The 22,782-nt window shown below is 37.6% G+C and overlaps 1 protein-coding gene across 8 annotated transcripts in view; it reads right to left on the reverse strand.

Moving 5' to 3' along the window:
- LOC117243392 (potassium voltage-gated channel subfamily H member 6) overlaps positions 1-22,782 on the reverse strand; it is a 142,404-nt gene that overhangs the window by 21,150 nt on the left and 98,472 nt on the right. For 6 of the 8 annotated variants that reach the window (XM_033510838.1, XM_033510835.1, XM_033510837.1 and 3 more), the window contains 3 exons: positions 3,383-3,626; positions 2,298-2,479; positions 452-472 (listed from right to left, as the gene is read on the reverse strand). In XM_033510838.1, coding sequence (XP_033366729.1) covers positions 452-472; positions 2,298-2,479; positions 3,383-3,626 — 447 coding nt within the window. The remainder of the gene's footprint in view (positions 1-451; positions 473-2,297; positions 2,480-3,382; positions 3,627-22,782) is intronic. The other 2 variants (XM_033510831.1, XM_033510836.1) reach the window with 1 other exon arrangement.

Raw genomic sequence — 22,782 nt, forward strand, 5'->3', positions numbered from 1 at the left:
CTTTTTTTTTTTTTTTAACTTTCTTTAATGTCGATCGACTTCGCTCTAACTTCCTTGATAAATCGTGGGGTTGCAGTTGGTCGAATTTTCTTCTTGTATGGTTCTTGTGTGTAAATTGATTGTGATTCATGTACATGTATATGTGTGTGTGTTCGTGTGTGTATGTACGTGTACAAGGTGGACACACACGTGTACGTGTTAAGATCGTGGAGGTCGATGGCGGAACATCGAGAACAAAATGGGTTTGATTGTATAGAAAAAAATTCTGTGCAAGAAAAAATATCAGACGTGTTTCTTATTTGCGTTTGGTGAATCTTTAATCATTAGTGTGTAAAAAAAAACGTGTGTAAATCGAAACCTGCGTTTGTATTAAAGAAAACAACAAAAGAGAAAAGGGAAAAGAAACGTCAGCCTGTGAGTAATTTTTCTGTGTGTATGTGTGTCAACTAACCTCGTCCTTGTCCAAGCCGAGCTACGGAAACGTTAAACTGAGGTTAAAATTCGTTCGTTTATGATTTCGTGATTTAATTTGTTGTATTTTATTCTTTTTTTCTGTTAAAAAAACAGAGTAGGAAAGCAACAGAAAAAAGGGACTACATTTTTTCATTTGATCTTTCCTTCTATTTTTTCGGAAAAGAATTACTGAGACAATGGGAATTAATTTAATCGATACATTCGTAAAAAAATTCACATTTTCTCTCTTCGAAGATCTTGGAAAAAGAAAAATTGTTCGACGTATTTTATTCGATTTTTGCCGAGACATAAAACTTTCTCCTAGATTTATTTCAACTTACGCAAAGTGCTCGTGAAATAAACTCTCCTGCACGCGCAATTAAAATTACACTGCCCTACATTTGCTCCTCCACCAAGAAACACAGGGAAGAAAGGGGTCATATAGATTACTCGCAGGTGCATCATTATTTTCTACATTTCTCTCTTTTTTTTAACGTGCTCGATTTTGCGTTTTGAATCGTTTCCTCTTTTTCTTTCTAAAGAGCACCATGGGAAACAAAATGAAAAAAGAAAGATTATCTTGCGTATAGGCATATGCTAATATCCTGTCACGGAGGAGAGGCAAAGAAAAGACACGAGAAATCATGAGGAAACCAGAACAGAACGGTTCGAACGTAAAACGATAAAAAATTGAATTGAGAAAAACTGAAACGGTGGAAAATAAAAGAAAATAATAAGACACGGGACAAAGAATACAGAAGAGAAATCTTGACAAGGAACTGACAATAAAAATCTAACATTTCGACAATCAGAGCAGAAATCTTCACAGCGAGAGAACTAAACTTACTTACACATGTATAGATCAAGTGTGTATGCATACGTGTGTGTACAGGTACAAACTCAATTAAATGCTATTATTACAAATTTATCTTTTTCTTTCTTATATTTTTCTTATATTACAAAAAAAGGAAAAAAGTATTTCCATGTTAAGACGCGAATGCCAATTTGTATCTTTCTTTCAAAGTTCAAATGAATTCGAATTTGATTGAGACATATATTTTTCTGTTCGAGCAAACTTTCTTTCTTTTTTTTTCTTTTTTATTTTCTCGATTCTTTCTCGATATTGTTTGATCTATATAACGTACGTGTACCATATGTGAAACTTGTGTGGAGTCGTTCCAGACAACGAGAATCCTTAAAGTTAAAGTTCCTTCTCGTTTGCCGGTACGTACATTGTGTGCACATTTAATATACGTCGAATCGACTAACTTTCGACAAAGAAAAAAGAGAAATCATTCAACACCGAGAAACGTCGAAAAAAGGGAAAACGAACTAAGCACCAATCCGGTAAGACACACCTATGGGCACTTAACTTGGGCTCGGCATGTCATCCTAATCATATTTACGAGCTAACATCGACATTCTAGAAACTTCAGCCGAAAACCTGATCTTAACGTCAAATCACTTTTGTTTAAAATTTAACATTCTTGTTTGGAAAAATTAATTTCAATCGACGTTTCACATCTTGAGAACGCTCCAACGTCAAACAATATCCGAATGAATCATTTTCTGAGTTTTTCTGTGAATCTTATTACCATTCTTTCTTTTTAATTCTGCTACCACATAATTATCGTCAAACGTTTCATCAAAATTTGTCTTAGGTAACTGGGAAATTCTCTGAAACAGAAGTGCAATTACTTCGATATAATTGGAATTTTTTCAATCACGAGGTTAATGAAATTTCTTAGGGGGGATGGTCGATTGATAGGAAGTGATTTGACGATGATCAGATTCAGCCTGGAAAGAAGATTCTCAGAAAACGTGGAGCGTGCGACGAAACTTACCTCGTCAGTGTGAGAGCCAACGAGAAAAAGGTCGAAGGGTATAGCGGCCACTAGGTCGATGATGAACCAACCCTTCAGGTAATGGACGGCTATCTTTGCAGGATGGGACACCACTTCATCGTTGCTATTCACGAAAGTCGTGCGAAAATTTATGATGATGTCCACTATGAAAGTGACGTCGACTGAAACATCAAACATTTTGTCAAGAATAATAATTCGATTTAAGAAACAATAGTAAATATTCTATCGCTTGATCTCGAGTCGGTAAAAAAATTCTTCGAAAGTAAATGGACAAGAAACAAAGCAAAAGTTGAAAGATATAAAACTTCGTATTATTTTACTCAAATTTTCGATGATAATTTTTCACAAAATCTAGTTCAAGGATCAACGTTTTTTCCCATATTTTTATTGATATAGTAAAATATGCTAGAACGAATGTGTGTTACAACGAGGAATTTTTATTCATAAAATTTAAATGCTATAATAATCGCGGTTTATTAATTTACACTCATTAAATGAAATTTAGTATATAAATCAACTAGAAAAGATTTGATATTATTTTTATTATGCTAACGTTATTCGCTGCTAATCCGTGGATCTGAAGCGAGTTATTATTCCTAAACGCATATATACACAGCAAATGTTGTAACAAAGTTCTACAATCGACCACATTCGTTGTAATAAATTCTACCATACTGTTCAAAAGTTACTACTCTCGCAGTGTTTCTATCTTTGAGATTATTAGGAAAACATCTACGTATTCCGTAAACTCTGACCTTTTCTGAGTATAACACAAACGCTATGAACTTTCTGGGCGCGCAGTGAAATAGGACTCTATTGGTCAGACAACGTGAATTCCGGCTTGTGTTAGGCCATGGCTACAATGGATACGTATTCGAACGAACTGGCATTCTGACGAGTGAAACATCTAAAGACTGCAATGCATACACTCATAAAAAATCTATATATATATTTGATTAACTTTGGCATATGGAGTTCGTCAGAATGTCAATTCGTATCGAGTACGCATTCATTGTAACCGTAGCCTTACTTGTCCAATATCGATCATTGATTCCGTGTCTCACCTATGAAGTCTATGATGACGATGGGATCGTCACTGTACTTTTTGTTCTTCCTGCTGTTGTAATCCGGATCCGACAGGACGAAGGCGGCGACGTACGGTGTAAATATAGCGGTATACAATACGAGCAGCAATATCACCCAGTCCCAGACCGCTTTAAAGGGTGAATAGTGTAATATGGTCCACTTGCCGATCCTAGGTGACTGTAATTTGTACTCTGGGAGGATATCGTTTCCAAGGGACAGCACCTGGAGCACATATTAACATATTGGGGAAGAATATATTCATCATTCGTTCCTCTTTTTCTTCACTTTCTTCTTAATGAAAAGAAACCGTCGATTTTCGTAGATCTGAGTTTTTCACCTCCTAATTTTCACTTGGAAAGTTATTCCTATGTTTCTTGTTGTTTTCTTAATTAAATAACTCACATGAATATTAAACAATAGAGGAGATTTAATTTCTAGAAATTATTGAATTAAGAAAACAAGAATAATTCAAGATGTAGGAGAAGAAATAGAAAATAATTCTTCTCTGGAATAAGAAAAACGAAAACTCGATACATTTTTATTTCTGTTCGATCCTCTTTCCTCGATCGTTCGATTATTTTTATTATTATAAGTCAAAAGGAAGTGCGGAGATTATTATTATTAGTTTTTAACATCGGTTCTTCTTAATTTACGATGTTTCGGCAGACTTTGCGCGAATTTGTTTTTGAAATGAAAATATCTTCGCCGAAAAACAGATTGGAAAAAGAAGAACATGTGTCGATCGTTGGTTTATCAAACAATTGATAAAAATTCGATGGAGAAGGACATGGCAATGTTATTGCTATGTTTATAGGAGTTGAGAAAAACAAAATGTCCCGTGTTTGTTTCAATACCGTGTTATTTTCCATGCTGAATGGCCGAGCGAACAATATCAGAAACACCTTTGTCTTGTTCTATATTTTCAACTTTCCTTCCTTTCTGTCGAATAGCAATACGGTCAGAAACGCGAAAAATAAACCACCCACGCTCGCTCTTTTCTATCACTTTGCGCCGTATCATTTTCCTTTTATTCAACAGAGTGGAAAGGAAGATTTGTTTCTACCCCGCAGTCCGACTCATTTAAGCGTCGCCGCGTTTTAACCTCGTTTCTCGACACGAAATCCATTAACAGAGAGCGTTCACGTACGAAAAATTTCGAATGCTTTGCTCGTTAGTAACGCGTTTCTCGAAAAAATGGTCAGAAAAAACGTAGGATTTCTATCGTATTAATTGATCTTTTCGTATGGACCACGATTCGAAGAGGTGACGATTAATCCCGTCGTTTATCGTGAGAGTTGAGCTCAAATCCCGACGAAATCTGATTCAGCCGGCAGAGTAATCGCTTTAATAAAACCGAACGATTGAAAAAGTGGAAAATTTACGGCGAAGGCGAAACGAAGTTCTGATAAGGGATCATCTGCTACTGTTCGTCGGGGAAAGTTTCTGATCGCCGAAAAAGAAAAAGAAAAGAGATGAATGAGAAGAACCGTGATATGGAACACGCGGAGGACAGCTAACCTGCCTGGCACAGTAGCGTTTCGAGTTGCTAATTGGACTCTCTGCCATTTAAGCCGGCCTTTGTGGAGGTTCTACAACGAAACCACGGCCACCGATCGACCATAAGTAAACACTTGGCACACACTATGCTTCCCACTGACACACACCTGGCACACGTGCCCTTTCACCAGCGACCGGCGGAACTTATTACGCGAACCACAGGTAAATAAATTCACTCGTCGATGATCCACATTTCCTCCTATTGCTTCTGTGTGCGTGTCCTTATATAAGAAACAAATATCCAGCCTCTTATTCCGCGCTATGGAACAAGAAAAAGATATATATATGGGAAATCCTTTCTGGATTGGTTCGTGTGCTTCCTGTTCTTCCGTATAGGTATCACGCCCTCGAGATCCTCGTCACCATCACGTTTTATCGAGCGCTTCCACGAGTTGAGCCGAGTCGGAAAAGCGGCGGTAAAACGACTGTCGATCCCAGTGAAAGCTCGACGACTCGAGGAACCGGGGATATCGATCCACTGGACGGAACGTTGCCCCAAATACCGGAATATCAGTTGTTTACAACGCGGAGAGGAAGAACCGGAAGAGTCCTAGTCGAGTGCTAGCCTCACACTGATGCAATGCGGACCGCGAAGGGTGGCGGCGTTCGATTGGCGAAGGGGAGGACGACGAAGAGAGCAAGAGAGAGTAAGAGAGAGAGAGAGAGAGAGAGAGTGAGAAGTAAATGTGAGCGTGTACACAAGTATGAGTGTACGTTGTATGTGCATGTACGTACAGAGAGAGTACCCTTGTACGTGTATGTAGAGGAGGAGTATTGGTTAGGGCAACCCCGTCGTCACACCCTACGCCGGCCACGTTTCGAAGTATCCAACCTTAGCAGGGTTAGCCTTATTACCTTAATAGCGGCTGTCTTCACGACCTCAGCTAGGCCAATAACAAGTCTTCCGCAGGCATACCGTGCACCTTTCTAATCGGAACTAATCACCAGGCTGCTGATGATCAACCGTTGCCACGCTTTCCTCTCCGGCTCGTTTCCCGCTCGTCTAATGGCGCTGATGGCGCTCCGCTCCGTTCCATTTATTTTTCCATGCTGCCGGGCGCAACCGTTTATTCCGCCACGTTTGTTTGTACTTCCTTGTCGACTATTCGCCACACGCCACCGTAGCCCCTCTGTTTACCTGGCCGATCAGGGATCTGTTGCTCGAACACCACGTGAATCTCTGCTCTGCTGCTTCTCGAGATGACGTTTTCAGTAGATGATATTGTTAATAAACGTCCGCGTATTTTATTCTTCCTTTCCATTTCCACGATTCTTGAAACTTTAAGAAACTCTCAAGAATTTGCACGATACGCAGTTCATTTCCAACACCAGTGGATAGATTTGGAACGTCGACGTTTCTAATTGGAAACAGTTGTCGGAGATTCGCGATACAGACTGCCGTAACGATTAACGAGCACAGAATTTAACGAGTATTCGATATTTTCTGTATTAATCGCTGCAGTAATTCCTTTCGAAGACCACCGATAAAAAAAAGCCGATGCTTTAATTAGAAAAAGACCTAGAAGATTCACGTACCGTTTGATTAATGCCAAGAATCGGTTAAAACTCGAACCAAAGATCGTAAAACTAACGAGTTTTAATGAAATTTTATAATCGAAAACGTTTCAATTAGGAAACATTCCGGAGGATCCACGCCTTGTCGGATTAATACGTAAGACTGATATACCGGCTAAAGATCGAGCCCGAGATTACAAATTTAACAAGTTCCAAAGGGATTGCGTAACTTTAAAATATAATTTTATAACCTGATCTAATAATTTCTCTAAAATACAAATATTGATCTCTTTCAAGATAATCGACCTTTTAATTCGAACAAATTCTAAAAGATCCACGTATCGTCCGATTAATACGTCAAACTGTTGTATCGATAAACGGTGGTGTCCAGAATTATAAATAAACGATCGTTCCCAGCAGAAGCCCGACGTAAAACGTTTCAAACCGATAACCGACCGCGGTCCGTCTGAAAGTTGTCTGGATTTAGTTGGAGACCTAAATATCTCTATGTCGCGGACAGGACATTTCATTGATTTCTTATTACGAGTCGCGAGGTCTGTCTAGAGTCGGCCAAGCATGGCGCGAAGGGATGAAAAACGAGGATAGGAGGTACAGAGAGAAGCGGATCGTCGTTCGTCACGGACGACCAGGGAAAATGTAAATCCGGATGGATTATCTTTTATTCATGTTACCTGCTCTAGCCAGGTGAACCGGCCTATGTGTTTCTTTAGAACCTGTGTGTAATTCTACACGCGCGATGCCTGGGTGCGAGGTCGTGACCCGACAGCCTCGTTTCAATGACCCTTCGTCATTAGGTCGTTCAAGAATGTTCGTTATTTCTAACGAGGCACAAATTAATGCGTGGACAAGCTTCTGGCTAGGAAATAACGAGGAAACGCCCATGGACTTCGTCCAAGGAACGAATTTTCGTGCAATCAGCTTCTCTTAGAGGATGTATGAAGTTACATCTCGAAATTGCACCTGTTTTTCGGGACGTGCATCTCGAAGATAGTATCGAGAGCTATAAATATTGGATGGTGTTGCTTGAGATACGATGTGGGCTACCGTAAATTGAAGCGATGAGTCCCTTATAGTCGTGGTCAAAAGAAAGTTCCAAATTGAAATTTACATATGACTACTTGTAACTTTGTATTAGATACTTTTCATCGTGTTAGTAACGATGTTTATTCAGTATCCTTATAGAATAGAATTTCGTTTTCTAAAATTATAATAAAATTACGATAAAATATCCCTCTAAACCTTGTTACGTCCGTCACTGAATTTTTATGCCTGTGAATTTTTGAAATGCTATATAAATATTCCAGGTTAAAATTGTATTTAGGTTTTTTAGAGCTTTGACAGGAAAAAGATTGTCTCATTTATAAGCAGGACTGAAGGTATTAATTATAATACTATTCGAATAAATTGAAAAGCTAGGTAGCGAAATTGTAATGGAGGCACAAATCTTTATTTCAATATCCAATGAAAAATATATCGACTTTGATATTGGAAGTACTCTCTACCCTAACTGAAATCTTAACCAAAGTTTTATACCCTTATATTTATCAATCTATTATCTATTATTTTGCCGAATCAATTTCTCCGTTTATTACACCTGTAAATTGACTTAGCATCGTTTCGTTGATTCGTCCAAACATTCGAAATGTGTCTATTTCAATTCGTGACTGATTTTATGACTCAGATACATCGTGGCTCGGACTATCGGAAGAATGTCCAACGCCTATCGGGGATTTTCTCAGCGAAGAATTAGGTGATACAAAAGAATAAGAACCATTAGAATCAGACCTTGTTCCACGACCGTTTCTCAGATTGGTCGCGCGTCCACTCGTTATCTTAAAAGCGACCATCTCGTTGATTTCTCGACGGAGAAAAAGCGTCTGAGAAAGGACGAATCCCGCGAGTGTTCGTTAAGATTTCTTCGAGCTGGTACAATCAATTAGGTCAGAAACTAACGTGCCAAAGTTTCGATGATCAAGGCTCGCGACCAATTTAGAAGATTATTATACTTCGCTGGAATCGAACTTGGCTTCGAATCGATGGATCCTTAGTTCATTACTATATTTAGGCATGGTTTGCTGCCCTACTTCGATACACGAAGGGCCGAATATCTAGGTAACACGAAAGTGAACAACTAATTCAGGGAACCAAATATATTTTCCCTTTTATTGCCTCGAAATTCTGCAAAAATAATCGAAGGTTTTCTTCATCGCTAGTAATAAATTTTCGTCTTGAAAACTTATTTGCACGAAGAGTTGAATATTTATGTAGCACGAAAATTATAGATTAAATCAATCTTTATAACTATATCTTTGGAATTCGGTAAAAATAATGGGAGATTTTCTTGGTACTAAGTATCCCAAAAATTTCAAGAACGTCACTTTGCTTTCAGAGAGGCCACATATTTCCGAATGCAATCAGTGAAATTCCACGCGAAGCAGACAGCTCGACATACAGCTTCGTAATTAGAGCATATGGTGCACCAGATGCTGCCTCATACACGGAGAAGTCCAACAAGTTCTCTTACCAAGAATCTGTATACAGCAGATGAATCCCAGTATTCAAATCGACTCAGATTACGTCACGTCTCTCTCATATATAAATTTAATTAGTAATTAGAGCGCAATTGGCATCTCGACGAATATACACTGCCGATCATAAGTATTAGCACGCATACTGACATTTAGTATAAATTGACTGCCTCCCACTGTTTTTATTTCCTAGTTATTTTATTACAAATCAGTTATTTTATTCACGACGTATGTAAAATATTAAAGTGGTAAACACTCAAATGTTAAAATAGTAAGCGCCAAATATTAAAATACTAAAATAGTAGACATATATAAAACAATAAATAGTGAACTCACATACGTAAAATAGTTCAATATTAAATATAGTAAAATTTGTTAGAATTGTCTAATAAATATGATAATATATATTCGAATATTTATAGCCTGCATTATGCATATCGAGAAAATCCGGATCAATTAGAGTTACGGGAGATAACTTGAAATTATTGAACGTGAGCAGCGGAGATGAAGAAGAGCACGTTACGTGGCGTTGGTTAGGTCACGCTGTGACCTGGAATCACCGAAAGCTAACTGCCGAATATAATAGTTGCATAGTAGCGTTTAACGAACAGACCAAAGGAAAATGTTCAAACAGTTTCGCGTAGCAGCTCGCCCAATGGTAATTAAATTCCACTGCCATGTCTAACAGGATTCTCAGCTACCGATAGAACTTTCTTGGAATTTACAGTTGTAAGGTCTATGCTACTGAGAGTTCATCTTACTTCGCTTCCAGGAAGGTTAACTGAAAATATTAGATTGATCAGGAAGTTCTGTCGCTTGTGTTCTTTGAAAGAAAAGAGAGCAATTGTTTTAAGTGAAATTTATATTAATTGATCTTAGTCGTGACTGTCTTTTAAATGTTTGATAATTCATTTATTTCGTCGTATTTTTATTCTTGAAATATTCCTTCAGTGACTCTACAACCTAATGTAAGCTATACATCTTCTCTCTGTCAAAAGTTATCAATAAATTGAAAAAGAATTGTGTAAGGGTCGAGACCAATCTATTTTTCAATTCACGCAAAGGATCTGTTGGAAATTCTGTTATCTAAAATACATTTTATTATAAAGCAATTTATTTACCAAATTTCCAATGGCAGACTATTTTTGCAGCAATATTGCACTTTTATGTCAAACACTTTCAATTTGATGAAACTTCCAAGTAATGTGAATATAAAAAAAAAATTTGGTGAAAATTTTTCAATGAACTTTAGAGAAAATGGATTTTAAAGTTTTTTTATCATAAATATTGTGTTTTATAACGTCATACTTGTTTATGAAATAATTCGCTATATTATTCGTCTTTGGTATTTCGGATCTTATTTAGTCCTCGCTCGATGTTGGGAGAACGGAATGTCGCGAGAGCTGCTAATATGTGATCAGCCGACAAATTCCTGTACAACTTCATTCCTAGAAGTAATGCGGAAATGACCTGTTTTCCGCTAATAAATACGGAGGCTATCCCCTTTGAGCACACTCTCCAAAATTGTAAAGCGTTCGCTACACCAGGAATTCAACCTGAACATTCTTTGCGAATAACTATGATATATCAAAAACAATCGCATCTATCAATTGATCAATTTATCAATTGATGAAGATCTGAAGCTAAAATTAAAAACCAACTTCTCCCTTACTTTCCATAATTCTCCGAACTAACAATTGCAAAAATCTACAAAAGTTGATCTGTTCAAGCAACAGTAATCTGTAATAGCAAAATAATAACAATTAACAATGGATCCGATGTGATTAATAAAAGTTTCTAAAATTCTGCTCAAATGGAATTAAAAATACAGATAAGAGTTGTCACTATGGACAATCAAACGATACTAATCATGAAGCCATAATTTAACAAAGTATTAAGGAATATCAAGAAATATCCTTAATAAAAGTTCCTAAGAAAGATATGTCATTTATTCTTATTTTGTTTCCAGCTTTCCCCCCGGTTAAGTAAAGAAAAATCCAAGAAAGGGAAGAAATAATAACATAGTGATAAAACATCTCTGGAAGAAGGGATACGAAGGTTCATCAAGCCTTTATCGACACGTGGTCGAGTTACTTGGAAATCAGGTCGCGTCAACGACAGAGCACAGCTTGCGTTCTCGTATTGGGATATAATGCCACCTCTGTGGAAAGGAAACTGCTGTCAGAGTGTGAAAGTTAAAATCCCTCCGCTTGCCAGTGGGCACGTTTGTTCACGTTGTAAATAACAGGCCTGTTTAATGAAAGCACCACCACTAAGAATGGCGGCTGTGGTCGATTTAACGCACCCTGTATTTCGGCTTGAATACACAAATGCTTGTGCATCTATCTCGAAGTATGGTATCCCATATTAGTGGTTGTATGGGAATGCACGTGTACATATGATGGTTTGATTTACGTCTATGACAATGTAACAAGTCTTGCTACGACAATCGAACAGCAAATTTTGCAATATCAGAAAGTACTGTGTTTCAGTTGGCCCGTCTTGAAATTCATAAATCTTAACTTTAAAAATTTTTTGAATTTTGATAAAAATAATTCACGAGAAAGACAGAAGAGGGAATTTTTTAAATGTTATAAGGCGGAAATATGTTATATCTTTGCAAATTTATTTTCGAGGAAGAGAGGGATTTGTTAAATTTAAAAAAAGAGAGCATTTGTTAAATTTTCAAAGAGAAAATTTGCAAAATTTCCGAGGAAGAAGAAATTTGTTCAATTATTATAGAAACGCAATATTGTTACTTACGAATTAGATTAGAATTAATACGACAAGAATTGGAAACGAACGTCGATTACACATTAATGGTTGTGCAAATGCATGCAGACGTACGACACGTTGATTTACATCTACGACAATATAACGTGCCGTGTCACGAGAATTGAGAGCGAAATTCTATAACGTCATAAATCACTACCTTCGAAGGTAATCCATTTTAAAATGAATCTCAGTGACTGGTGAACTCTTTTCGCATTTTAACTTAAAAATGCAGGAAGAAGAGGTAATTCGTAAGATTTTAGAAACAAGTACAATACCTTTATTTAAAAATTCAGATTGAAAAAGAATTTAAAAGTTAGAGTATAATTAATACGAAGAATACTAATGAAAATTGATTACATAATCGGTTACGTACTAATGATACGAAATCATAAAATCCTCTGGAATTTTTATCAAAAGAATCGAGGAGGAAACACGAAATAGAGGAAGAAAGTGGGACGTGTTAAATCGAAGAAATACGAGACGGTTACTTAACGAACTAGCCTAGGATTAGTATCACGAGTAATAACGAAAATTGGATACGAACGTCGAACACGGTCGACAGGGTCGATCCGAACTTCTGCTTCTTGCCTTTCGCGAAGTACGAGCGCATCATGGTTGCCGAGAATTTCATAAAAAATTCCACAGTCATTCTCAGTTGGCGCTCTCACAGTTCGCGTTTCACCGCGGCGCCAGCCAACTCAAGCACTCGGCGTATTTCAAACTCGAAAGTGAAAATAAGCAAGAAACCACCTGTTCCACACTCTTCCACTCTTACGCTCTTCACGGGAACCTTCTCTCTTCTTTCACTTTTCAACAACTGTCACACATAGTCATTAACAAACCGTACGAGAAACCAAAACTAACACGTTCAATTAACAACATAGTTTTCAGAAATAATCATCCTCTTTGGTACCATCACTTCCGGTGTCTGCTTGGTATCTGGTTAGTGTCTGGGCCGAGGTGTGCGGCTCACCGATCGACCTTCCCCACCGATTCGTTTCCAACCGAGATCGGTTCATCGATACAACAAGATCGCCTGGCTTATCTCCATAGTACTTGTAAAGTCGAATCCAATTAGGCCGAAACCCTATCGCGATGTACGGCGAGGGATCTTCTTGTTCGACTGAAGTTGACAAGCCGCGTCATTCATCGTTAAAAAGGTCCCCAGGGAGGTGATGGCGAATACCTCGGTTTAGGTTAGGTTGGCGAGAACCTCTTAAATCGCCGGATCCATATCGAACGTTGCTGAATCTTCGGGACAAAAGACTCGAAAGTCCCAATGGAGCCAACACCGGGAAGACTTTGATGGAAGTTCAATGGAATCTCGATTCGATTGTGACTGGTGATAGACACGATCCTTTTTCGAACCTAGGAAATTGTAGAAGATCGATAGGAGGCTGAAAGAAAGGGAAGCTTCAAATTCGCTCGACAAAAGAATCTGTCGGGTATTCTACTAGAAAGGAGGCAGGAAGTTGATGAAATTGAGTCTGTGTTCGGAAACGTGGCCAATTCGAAGCACGCTTGTAAGTTTTCGAAGAAAGTTGCAAGTTCTCTAGTGGTGGTTGACGAGATACTTGATTGTAGACGAGAATCAGTTGCTTCGGCTATTCAGTGAAACTTCCTGGAATTATTCGCACGGTTTGATAATTTGATTCTCCTTATTGTTGGTCTAGAAACTAAACGTGACCACTGTTCTGACATTTTCTTTGCGAAACTCTTTTCCTGAAAACGTTGTCCTTTGAACGAAGACTTGTGGAATCACGCGCGCAAATTCGGTAAAACATTTTCCCGCGAACTTTGACTCTTCAACGAAGACTTTCGAGACCACTCGCGCAAATTTGGTAATTTGATTCTCCTTGATCGACGAATAGTGAACGCAATCAGGGTTCGTGCGTCGCTTCTTTTGACTCAAAAACTGCGTTTGAAAGGTTTGACTTTGACGAAGCTTCTCCACGAGATCTATCGACAAATAGTAAACGCGCAATTTTTACGTTTTCTTCGGGTAGTTTTCCTTGTGAAATTTTTCCCGCGGGAACTTTAACTTTCGAGGAACTTCTCCGTGTGAAGTTTTTCAACCAGATCCATGGACAAATGGTAAACATATAACCAATCACACGATTCTTGCATCTTCTGCAGGAAGACATTGACTTTCTCGAACTTCGTTGGACGAAATCTTCACGAAGTAAAGATTTGATGGAAAGTTTGGAACGAAACGAAGAAACAGCATCGCGGAGAACAAGAAGAGGAAACGATCGAGGAGAATTCCAGCGCGAAGATCTAATTTCGGCGGAGCTTGGAATCGACGGCCGCAGCCGTACGCTCGCGTACGCGCGTCAAAACTAAAGAGGCGAGAAGGTCCGTTTTCGAGCGTCGCGGAACCGAACGAACCGACGAGATGCTTTCAGAAAACATCTGCCTTGATCGCTTAAACCGAAACTAAATGTCACGACGGGGTGGGGTGCGCCACGGTTTTATTGTCCGACAATACGACGCCAGTTATTGCTGCCACGACAGATTATTTTATATCGTTTCACGATTTTCAAGGGAAATGTTGTTTTTTGATTTTGATCGTGGAACGACGCCGCGGATTTTATATGTTTTCCTGTTCGTTTCCTCTTTGATCGTTGGATGTATAACGGATCTGATGTTTGAAGATAATTATCTTTTGCCTGGGTATTTCCACCATGAAATGATGATAATAATAGTGTCTTTAATGGTGAAATAAATAGATGTTTGCAGATAATATATTTTTTATGGAGCAGGCGGGGTGGCGGTGATTGATATATTTAGTTTGTAGATGGATTAATTTGAAAAGATAAAAATTTGTCTCTTAAATTTTTGTAATGTATAATATAAAAAATATACATATACACAAGCTTCTCTATTAATAATTTCACCATTATTTTGGTCCTTAATAAATTAATAATGTATAACTACTAATTAAGAGGTGTTAATTAGCTACAGCAATTTAAAACTATATTATGAGACAGGGTTATAAATTGTCTATTTAATATGTATGATAATACGTGTACTTATTATGCGTATTAACTAGAAATTTCATAATTCTGTATCATAATATGTATACTTATTAACCAGGAAGTTTATAATCCTGCTCCATCATACGTATTATAATACATACACTTATACGTATTAACTGGAAAGTTTATAGTCCTGTTTTATAACATTAATTCGTTTTTGAATGACATTTCTAGATACACGAAGTTCAAAGAAAGGGCGAAAAAATACGAAGAAAAGAAAAGAAGGTTAGAACGATGGCATTTAAATGCGAAGTTACAAAGTTGGAAAGTTCTTCTTTGTTCTCGTGTGACATAAGTCATGATGGACGTAAATTCGATATTCTCGCCGACAATCGTAGAAAGTATTTGCCCCAAAAAGCAAGGAGGAAAATGTGAAATGTCAGTTGGAACATAAGTCATCCAACTTAAATTCTTCCAGTTCGATGCAGAGCGTTAACGTAGCGACTGCCGGTGGACATTTCGCACCGTTTTTATGTTTCACGTGTGACAAACACAATTTAACCCAGTTGCTACAGCGCTATATTGCTATTGCGTGACAGCGATGACTCGCATTTAAATCGCGCTTAATTGCTATGCTTGGCTTGCCACCCCCTTTATTACGTAATCGATATTGCCTTTCAAATGTAAAATCTTAATCTACATCACGCTAATATTCCAATCACGATAATCATAACAGGACACAATAACTGCGGCTATTTTGCATTTTACGATCGCATAAATTCTATACTAAATACATAACCGTGCAAAGATTTCAGATCACTACATATTGCATAAAAATCAAGATTAAAAGAAAATAAAGAACGTCTGCTGCCATAGAAAATTTATTTTCATCAAAAAACTACCTAGATGAAAGAAATTACTGCAGATATCGATAATAGTAATCATTCCTTGTCTTGCAACATGGAATTGTACTCGTAATAAGAATTACGATCATAATTTCATAGAGATACACTGTATTCCTAACGGAGTTTGATTTCTAACTGGAACTTCAATTTTCCCTGGACTGGAGATTAGCATATACAAATTCTATACATATAATGTTGCAATTTTTTCTATGGCTAAGAAAGTTATAAATTACGAGAAATGAAATTTATTTAAGAAGCTACTAAAAATGTTGTAAGGTAAATGATTCATTTCAAACTGAAGCATCTGATATTGCTGTAGTTAAAAAATGATTTAAAATTTTTATTTGGTATAGTAAGGTATTGAAGGAATATTGCTCGATAAAAATCGTAAGGAACGAGGTTAATTTCGAGTAAATAAATAAAATTCGTACAACATTCGATATACTCACAAATTCCATTCTTGCTATAAAATTTTTATCGATCGTCGATAAAATTCAAGATGGACTTTGCCTGGCTCGAAGAGCACTTTGGAATTACGTAATCTGATAAATATTGTAGAATCGACGAACAACGAGGAAAATTATCGGAGGCTAGTTTCCACCCGTTGATGGACGGCAGAGCACGTAAAAATAAAACGCTGAGGACGTATTCAGAAACTGGGCACAGCAGGAAATCGAAGATGCGATAAAGATCAGCAGAACAGGAAATCGAAGATGCGATAAGGATCAGCACTTGCAAAATTGATTGGCCATGTTGATCGGCCATGGAACACGATATCGGAAGAGTGAGAGACGCTAGCTGTTAATTTAACACGCTCACATCCGGCCCGGATTGTAATGAGGCGCATCGTAAAAATCAGAAATAGAACGGATTCTACAAAAACCGGTTAAATCATTCGGAGCTTAAATCGTACTGACATCAGTGACAGAAGGAAATCATCTTTCGTTCGACGATATTATTAGAATATTTCACAGCAAGTTTACTCTTTAAACGAAGACTTAAAAAAATAAATAGGGTTTTCGAAAAGTATCTTTGCGATTTTATCAGTGATTAACAAATTTGGCGTCTTCTTAGAAGAACTCTCTAATGTATATTAAGAATCAAAAGTATGTGGATGTTTGTTTTAACAAAATTTATTTTTATTACAGCATTGCGAATGAATGGAACTTTAATAATTCCAGTCATTGTGATTATGTTAGCTGTGTGTAATAGGATATTGTGATACGATTGGATTGACTTTCAAGAGGTAATATGTGCTGATAAATTGACATCTGTAATCGTCGATCTTCATGGGATTATTTTGTTATTCTACAAATTCTTAATTTTCGAGATTCTTTAATTTACGTACCACGTTGTAAGTTAAATTGAGAAGGTTCTTTTAAACTAATAGAAAGATTTCTAACGTTAATAGAAGCAGTAATATTTGAGCAGTAGATCTAAATGCAGTAAATATGCATATTAAAAAGTAAAATGTATTATGTCTTTTAATATATACTTGAAATATATGATCTGATGATCCCACAACAAAAATTAGTAATTAATTATTAATTATTCGTTATTAATTTATATACTTGAGTCAGATTCAGATATTATCTATTACTACGAATCGACCAGTGCCTTGATATTTATGAACATAATGTACTTTGAGTACTTTTCAGAAATTCCATATAAATTCACATTGCGTGAGAAATATACTATAGTTGCGGATCATTAGCCAATTCTTTAATATACCATATTAATAACTAATCTATCGATCGTGAACTATCAAAAGGTTATAACGAACGTATTCCATTGACATTTTATGACCACGCTGAACAATCTATTTCCGACTTATCTTAGCGGTAAATGGAATAAACAATATTCCCGTCGATGGAAGGAAATTTCTTTCGCGAAACACGATGTCCCTTATCGAAACATCAATCTGAATCTTTAATCCACTTAATTGAAATAATCTATTGTGTTATCTTAACGACACACGCACGACAACTTGGTCGTGAAACAATTAGCCTAATGAAGAATAGTCAGAGCAATGGAAACATTATCTTATCAGAATGCAAACGTGTATATATAAGCGTTTACATGTGATTGTTAATTAATTATTAAGGATTAACGACTAACGAAATTAACGATTCTTTCTCGGTGACTTCTTTACGAGTTGTGTTCGTTTCTCAAGGCTCATCGAATAAGCCACGACCTGGCCTAAAAAATCTTCTGCGTCGCGCGTGCGTCACGTCGTTAATCATACGACTAAGCTCACAGGAGGTCGATGTGACGCATTTGTACAAGTTCCCGTAAAAATTATTACCATTTCCTCCATCTCCGTACCAATAAATCATCCATTGTTTGAAATTCGTTCCACTGAAATTTCATTGAAGTTTCGAAATCCTCCATTCATCACGTTAGTCTGTAGTCAAAATATTCTACAAAATATACAAACACCTACGAAAATCTTTATCTCGATAAAATGTTTTTTTAAGTTAAGAAATTGATCATGTTGTTCGCCCACTCACAAAGTCATGGTATTTTATGCTAGAAAGTCGAGAGAGAGAGAGAGAGAGAGATATGCCATAAAACACAATTACTGGCGAATAACTGGTGAAACAGTTACATATTCATAGACAATAATTCGTAGATATGGCCTCACTGTGCGTACACACCATCTTCAGATGAAAGACAGAAACGTCCCGTGTGTAACATAAATGTAATTTCGGTTTTCCAGAAACACGTTGGATATGCCATCACCCTCTAGGATCGTTAACCTAAAAACGTGGCGTCGAGTTCACGGAATTCACTTGGATACCTTCGTCGTGTAAAGCTTCGAAAATGCTGAACAATTCACGCATGATATCTCACAAATGTTTTAAAAACTCTTTCACATATGAAGCTTAAATTAGCGCGTGAATTTTTCTGAAGTGGATTTCGGAACATTACGATCTCCTGTAGTTTCAGTAATTTTTACGAAATATAGGAGACCACAAGGGAGAAGTCCGATAAACTTTTAGATCAATCGAACTTCCAGAACGCAAATTGGTCAATTTCACTTTTTCACTTTTAATTTCTCAGAAAAAATATGCAACTGTACAGTTTTCTAAAATACAAATAAAAGCATCGCGTATAATAATTTTCCAAATACCTTTCGTTTTAATCTCTTGCAAAAAAATATTATATTCTTGTTATCAATAATATCAACACCTAATCACTAGTCCAGTAATTCCAGTAATATCTCAGCTTTCTAGGCCAGAATTTCGTAGCACTGGTAGTTTCAGGGAAATTTCAAATCGTCCGCTTTCAGAAGTGGCGCTTAATCGAATTTCAGTAGGTTGGCCCGATACCGGTTAACCAAATTGAAAACGACAAGAGAAAGAGAAGAAAGGAAGAAAACGATCGACGGGGAAAAGTCGCGGGCGACACTCAAGGAAACGACCTCGTTATTTCTAGGTAAGCAGGTAAGCGTGAGGCCGAATTAATTAAAAAAACGGAACACCCTTGAGGCAGCGGCTTGAAGGAGCTGCTTAATTGTATCCGTGACTGCGGATCGGATTTTGCAGCATTCATTTTCAAAGCGGAGGAAAACAAGCCGGTCGCCGCGCCTCCGTTTTGTCTTCGATCGGATGTCATAATGGCTTTCAGACATATTAATTCGCGCGTTCGTTGCGAGTCACGCGACCCGCGGGATAGAAAAGAGCGTATCGGATAAATTAATTTCAACCATCTCGCCGCCTCTCAGCACGCGTCCCTGCCTTTGACGTTCAATTAAATTGCCACCCACTCTGCCCCCTCTCTAGAGTGCGATTATTGTCATTTCTGCATGGATCGGAGATCTGCTTTCTCTTGATAATTGTCAGAAAAGAAGGGAAATTCTGATGTATAGATATCTCTTTTTATCTTTTGTTCCAGAATACGGTGAATTGGACAAACCATGGCGCGAATAAATGTCTGTGAATATGCTCTTGTTCTAGTCTCTTGCTTTTTTATAAAAGTTTGAATAGTAGAAGGATCCAAACGCATTAAAGAAATTTTAACATAGGAAACTGTAGGTAGGCTGTGGATACCTGTGATAATTTCTATTTTTATAGATTTCCTTTCCAGAAAAGTGGAGCTAGGATAAAAGTATATTTTACTTTCTATATGTTTTAATATTTATTTTACTTTCCATGTTTAGCATTGAAATATATATATACGAATGTACTAATATGAAACACGTCATATCACATAATATGATGATCGCCAAATCGACACATGTGAAACAGAAGATTGAGACAATATCATATCACGTAATACGATATATAATTTTCAAATTGACATATGTGAGACAAAAGACAAAACAGTGTTATATCGCATACTAGTATGACACGATTTCCAGATCGACGCGTGTGAAACAAAAGGCTTAAACAATGTCTAACGGCAAGAATCTTCAAACAAGACTATTAAACACAAGTTTCTATGTGTATGTATATAATATACTAACAAGTATATTGAATATGAGACACTATATGATATAAGAAAGAATTCCTATTCCCTCGATTTGACAACCCCAACGCGCATTGCGTAGAGTCGCGTGGTACCAAAAATAAAAAAATTTAAGATTTTCCCGGATCGTCGGTGGAAAGGTTCCAACGTTTTCGAGTAGGTTAGTATTGCAGCAGAATGCATGCACAAGTTCTGAAAATAGCCGGACGATACGACCATTGCTACGCAGCCGATGGAAACGCGTGTTTATCCTCTTCGCCATAACCGACGTGCCGAATGAAGTCGTCAATGGTGTTTCCTGAGAAAACAACGCGCGTGCAACGAACTGTTGAACCAAGACTGTGTTTTATTATCGAGGCCAATTAATAGAGTTCGATGGCACTTTTACAGCATCGTGACGTATCGTCCCATTTGTTTCAACTCAATAATTAATAAATACTGAAAGCTTTCTCTGTCATCGCCAATACCAAAGTAACGTGTCTCAAGTTACGCTGGACCTTTGACGGAATGACTCAAGCCTAAAAGGAGAGACAATTCCTTTCTGTCAATTAAAACATTTTTTAAAACTTTTCTGCCATTTGGCTGCGTAAACATAATTCGGCGAAACATAAATCAAAATCGGCGAGTAATTATATTATATTATAATTCCTGCAAACAGTTCCTGTTAATATCTACTGTTTGTCTTGAATCCATATTGTACGAATTGACAATTCGAATTTCGAAACGGATTGAAAGTTGATCAATTGTCTGCGTAATAATCGAGCTCTGATCAACTCTGTAATTAATATATCTTGATCTATCGCGTATGCAATACATAATTGCGTTCTTTACACCTAATTATAGCTTTATTCTGATATCAAAACGAAAATCGAATTTGTAATGATCGAACAATTCAAAGTGAAGACGACCAACTTTTCCAAGACTGTTTTAAGCTGCATAAGGATAAGTGTAAGCAACTTTGAGAGGATTAGACACGTTGAATAGAAGAGGGCTTCGGCGAATTGAACTACCGGTTGACAATCGTCCATAAAGTTCACAAGCGACAACCTGGAAACGCTTGATTAATTCGATGAAGACTTTAGCCGAGATTATCCGGGTCATAGTGGCATTTTGAATATATACGTCGAGTAATTATTATTCAGATAATCATTAACTTTGTAAATTTACATTAAAACAACAGTTTTAATCAATGTACGATGAAGATATTTTTTACAAAAGAAATGAATAGGATATAATCGTATTACTTATTCATGTGGATAGATACGAGTGGATTGAAGGCGCTTCGCTGTGTTCGGTGAATACATTCTTGAATGAATGTCTTCTACCAACAAATTCCGATACTATATGTGTACGTGTGCCTTTGAAGTACCAGCAAGACTGAAACAGGTTTTAACCACTGATACAAAACCTTCTCGCTGAATGATACTTAGCCTAGCAATACCTAGAATGGTATTCAGCCATAGTAGTATTCTTAGAACGAAAGAACTTTACGTATGTAAGAGCTAATCCCTGATGATGGCCTCTTTTGAAACAAGCAGCAAATCCTAGAGTATACCTACCGTACAGAACATTCATTTCGCGCAATGCGGTTTTCAGTAGCGATCGGCGATAAAGCGGGAAATCTCATCTGAATGATTGATGTTGAATCGTGGTTCTCGATCTTCATACAACTTCTCCATCAAAAATATAAAACGTTCTGAAGCTCTGTTATTCCCGATATTTATCTTATCACACATGAAATAACTAAAAACAACTAGAATGAATAAACTCGAAATAACAAACTTCAACGACCCATTATTGATCCTATCATACATCAAATGACGATTGTAGCATTCGGAATGCATCGTTTCGTAAATCACAAAGCTTCAAAGCTTCTAGCAATCGGAATAATCCCAACGATAACTACCCTAGTAAAGCAGAGCCTTTCTTTTTGCGAAGAGAGGCATAAAGAGAATCAAGAAACAAAGATGAAGAGTAATTTTCGAGGACGTTGGTATTATAAAGAGTTTTCCTGGCCACGTGCTCTCTATTGTGCGAGCTACTTAAAAGAAGGCAAAGAGAAGTGTAGCTTAATTAATGCGGTAAACATCTTAATCAACTACTAAGAATACCTCTGCCGTGAGAGCACCCTTCAGTGGCTTGGTTTGCGGCCCTCCGTTCTCCAGTAAGAGACTCTTCGTACTACCACCCTTGACCCTGACGCTGCTCCATCTCTGTCGCGGCACATCGGTCACCCTTTCGCTTCTTTCCCCTTCCTTCAATGATCCACCTTTGACACGCAGCGCGCCAAGCACCGCGGGCGTCACCGGGACTTCCAGTTGCCCCAAGAGATGCTCCGACATCGCTCGAGGGGACTTGATGCAAGTCATCGTCGTCGGGGCGAGCGTGTTTGCCGAGGATACCGACTTCACCAAGAGATCCTTGCCCTCCTTCGTCCACGATGTGATCTTCCTACCGAGGGATAAAGTGGTAGGCGCGGAGGCCGGCTTAATGGACGATAAACCGTGGTTCTCCTTCTCCACTGAAAGCTCGTCGCTTACGTGGATATCCTCCGCTGGTGATTTCACAGTCGACGAACTGGACGAGGTATTTTCTCGTAGACCCAATAAACGGTCACCAGCTACGAAAT

The sequence above is a fragment of the Bombus vosnesenskii genome, unplaced genomic scaffold, assembly GCF_011952255.1.
Source record: "Bombus vosnesenskii isolate JDL3184/JDL3185 unplaced genomic scaffold, Bvos_JDL3184-5_v1.1 scf7180000013265, whole genome shotgun sequence".
Lineage (NCBI taxonomy): Eukaryota > Metazoa > Arthropoda > Insecta > Hymenoptera > Apidae > Bombus > Bombus vosnesenskii.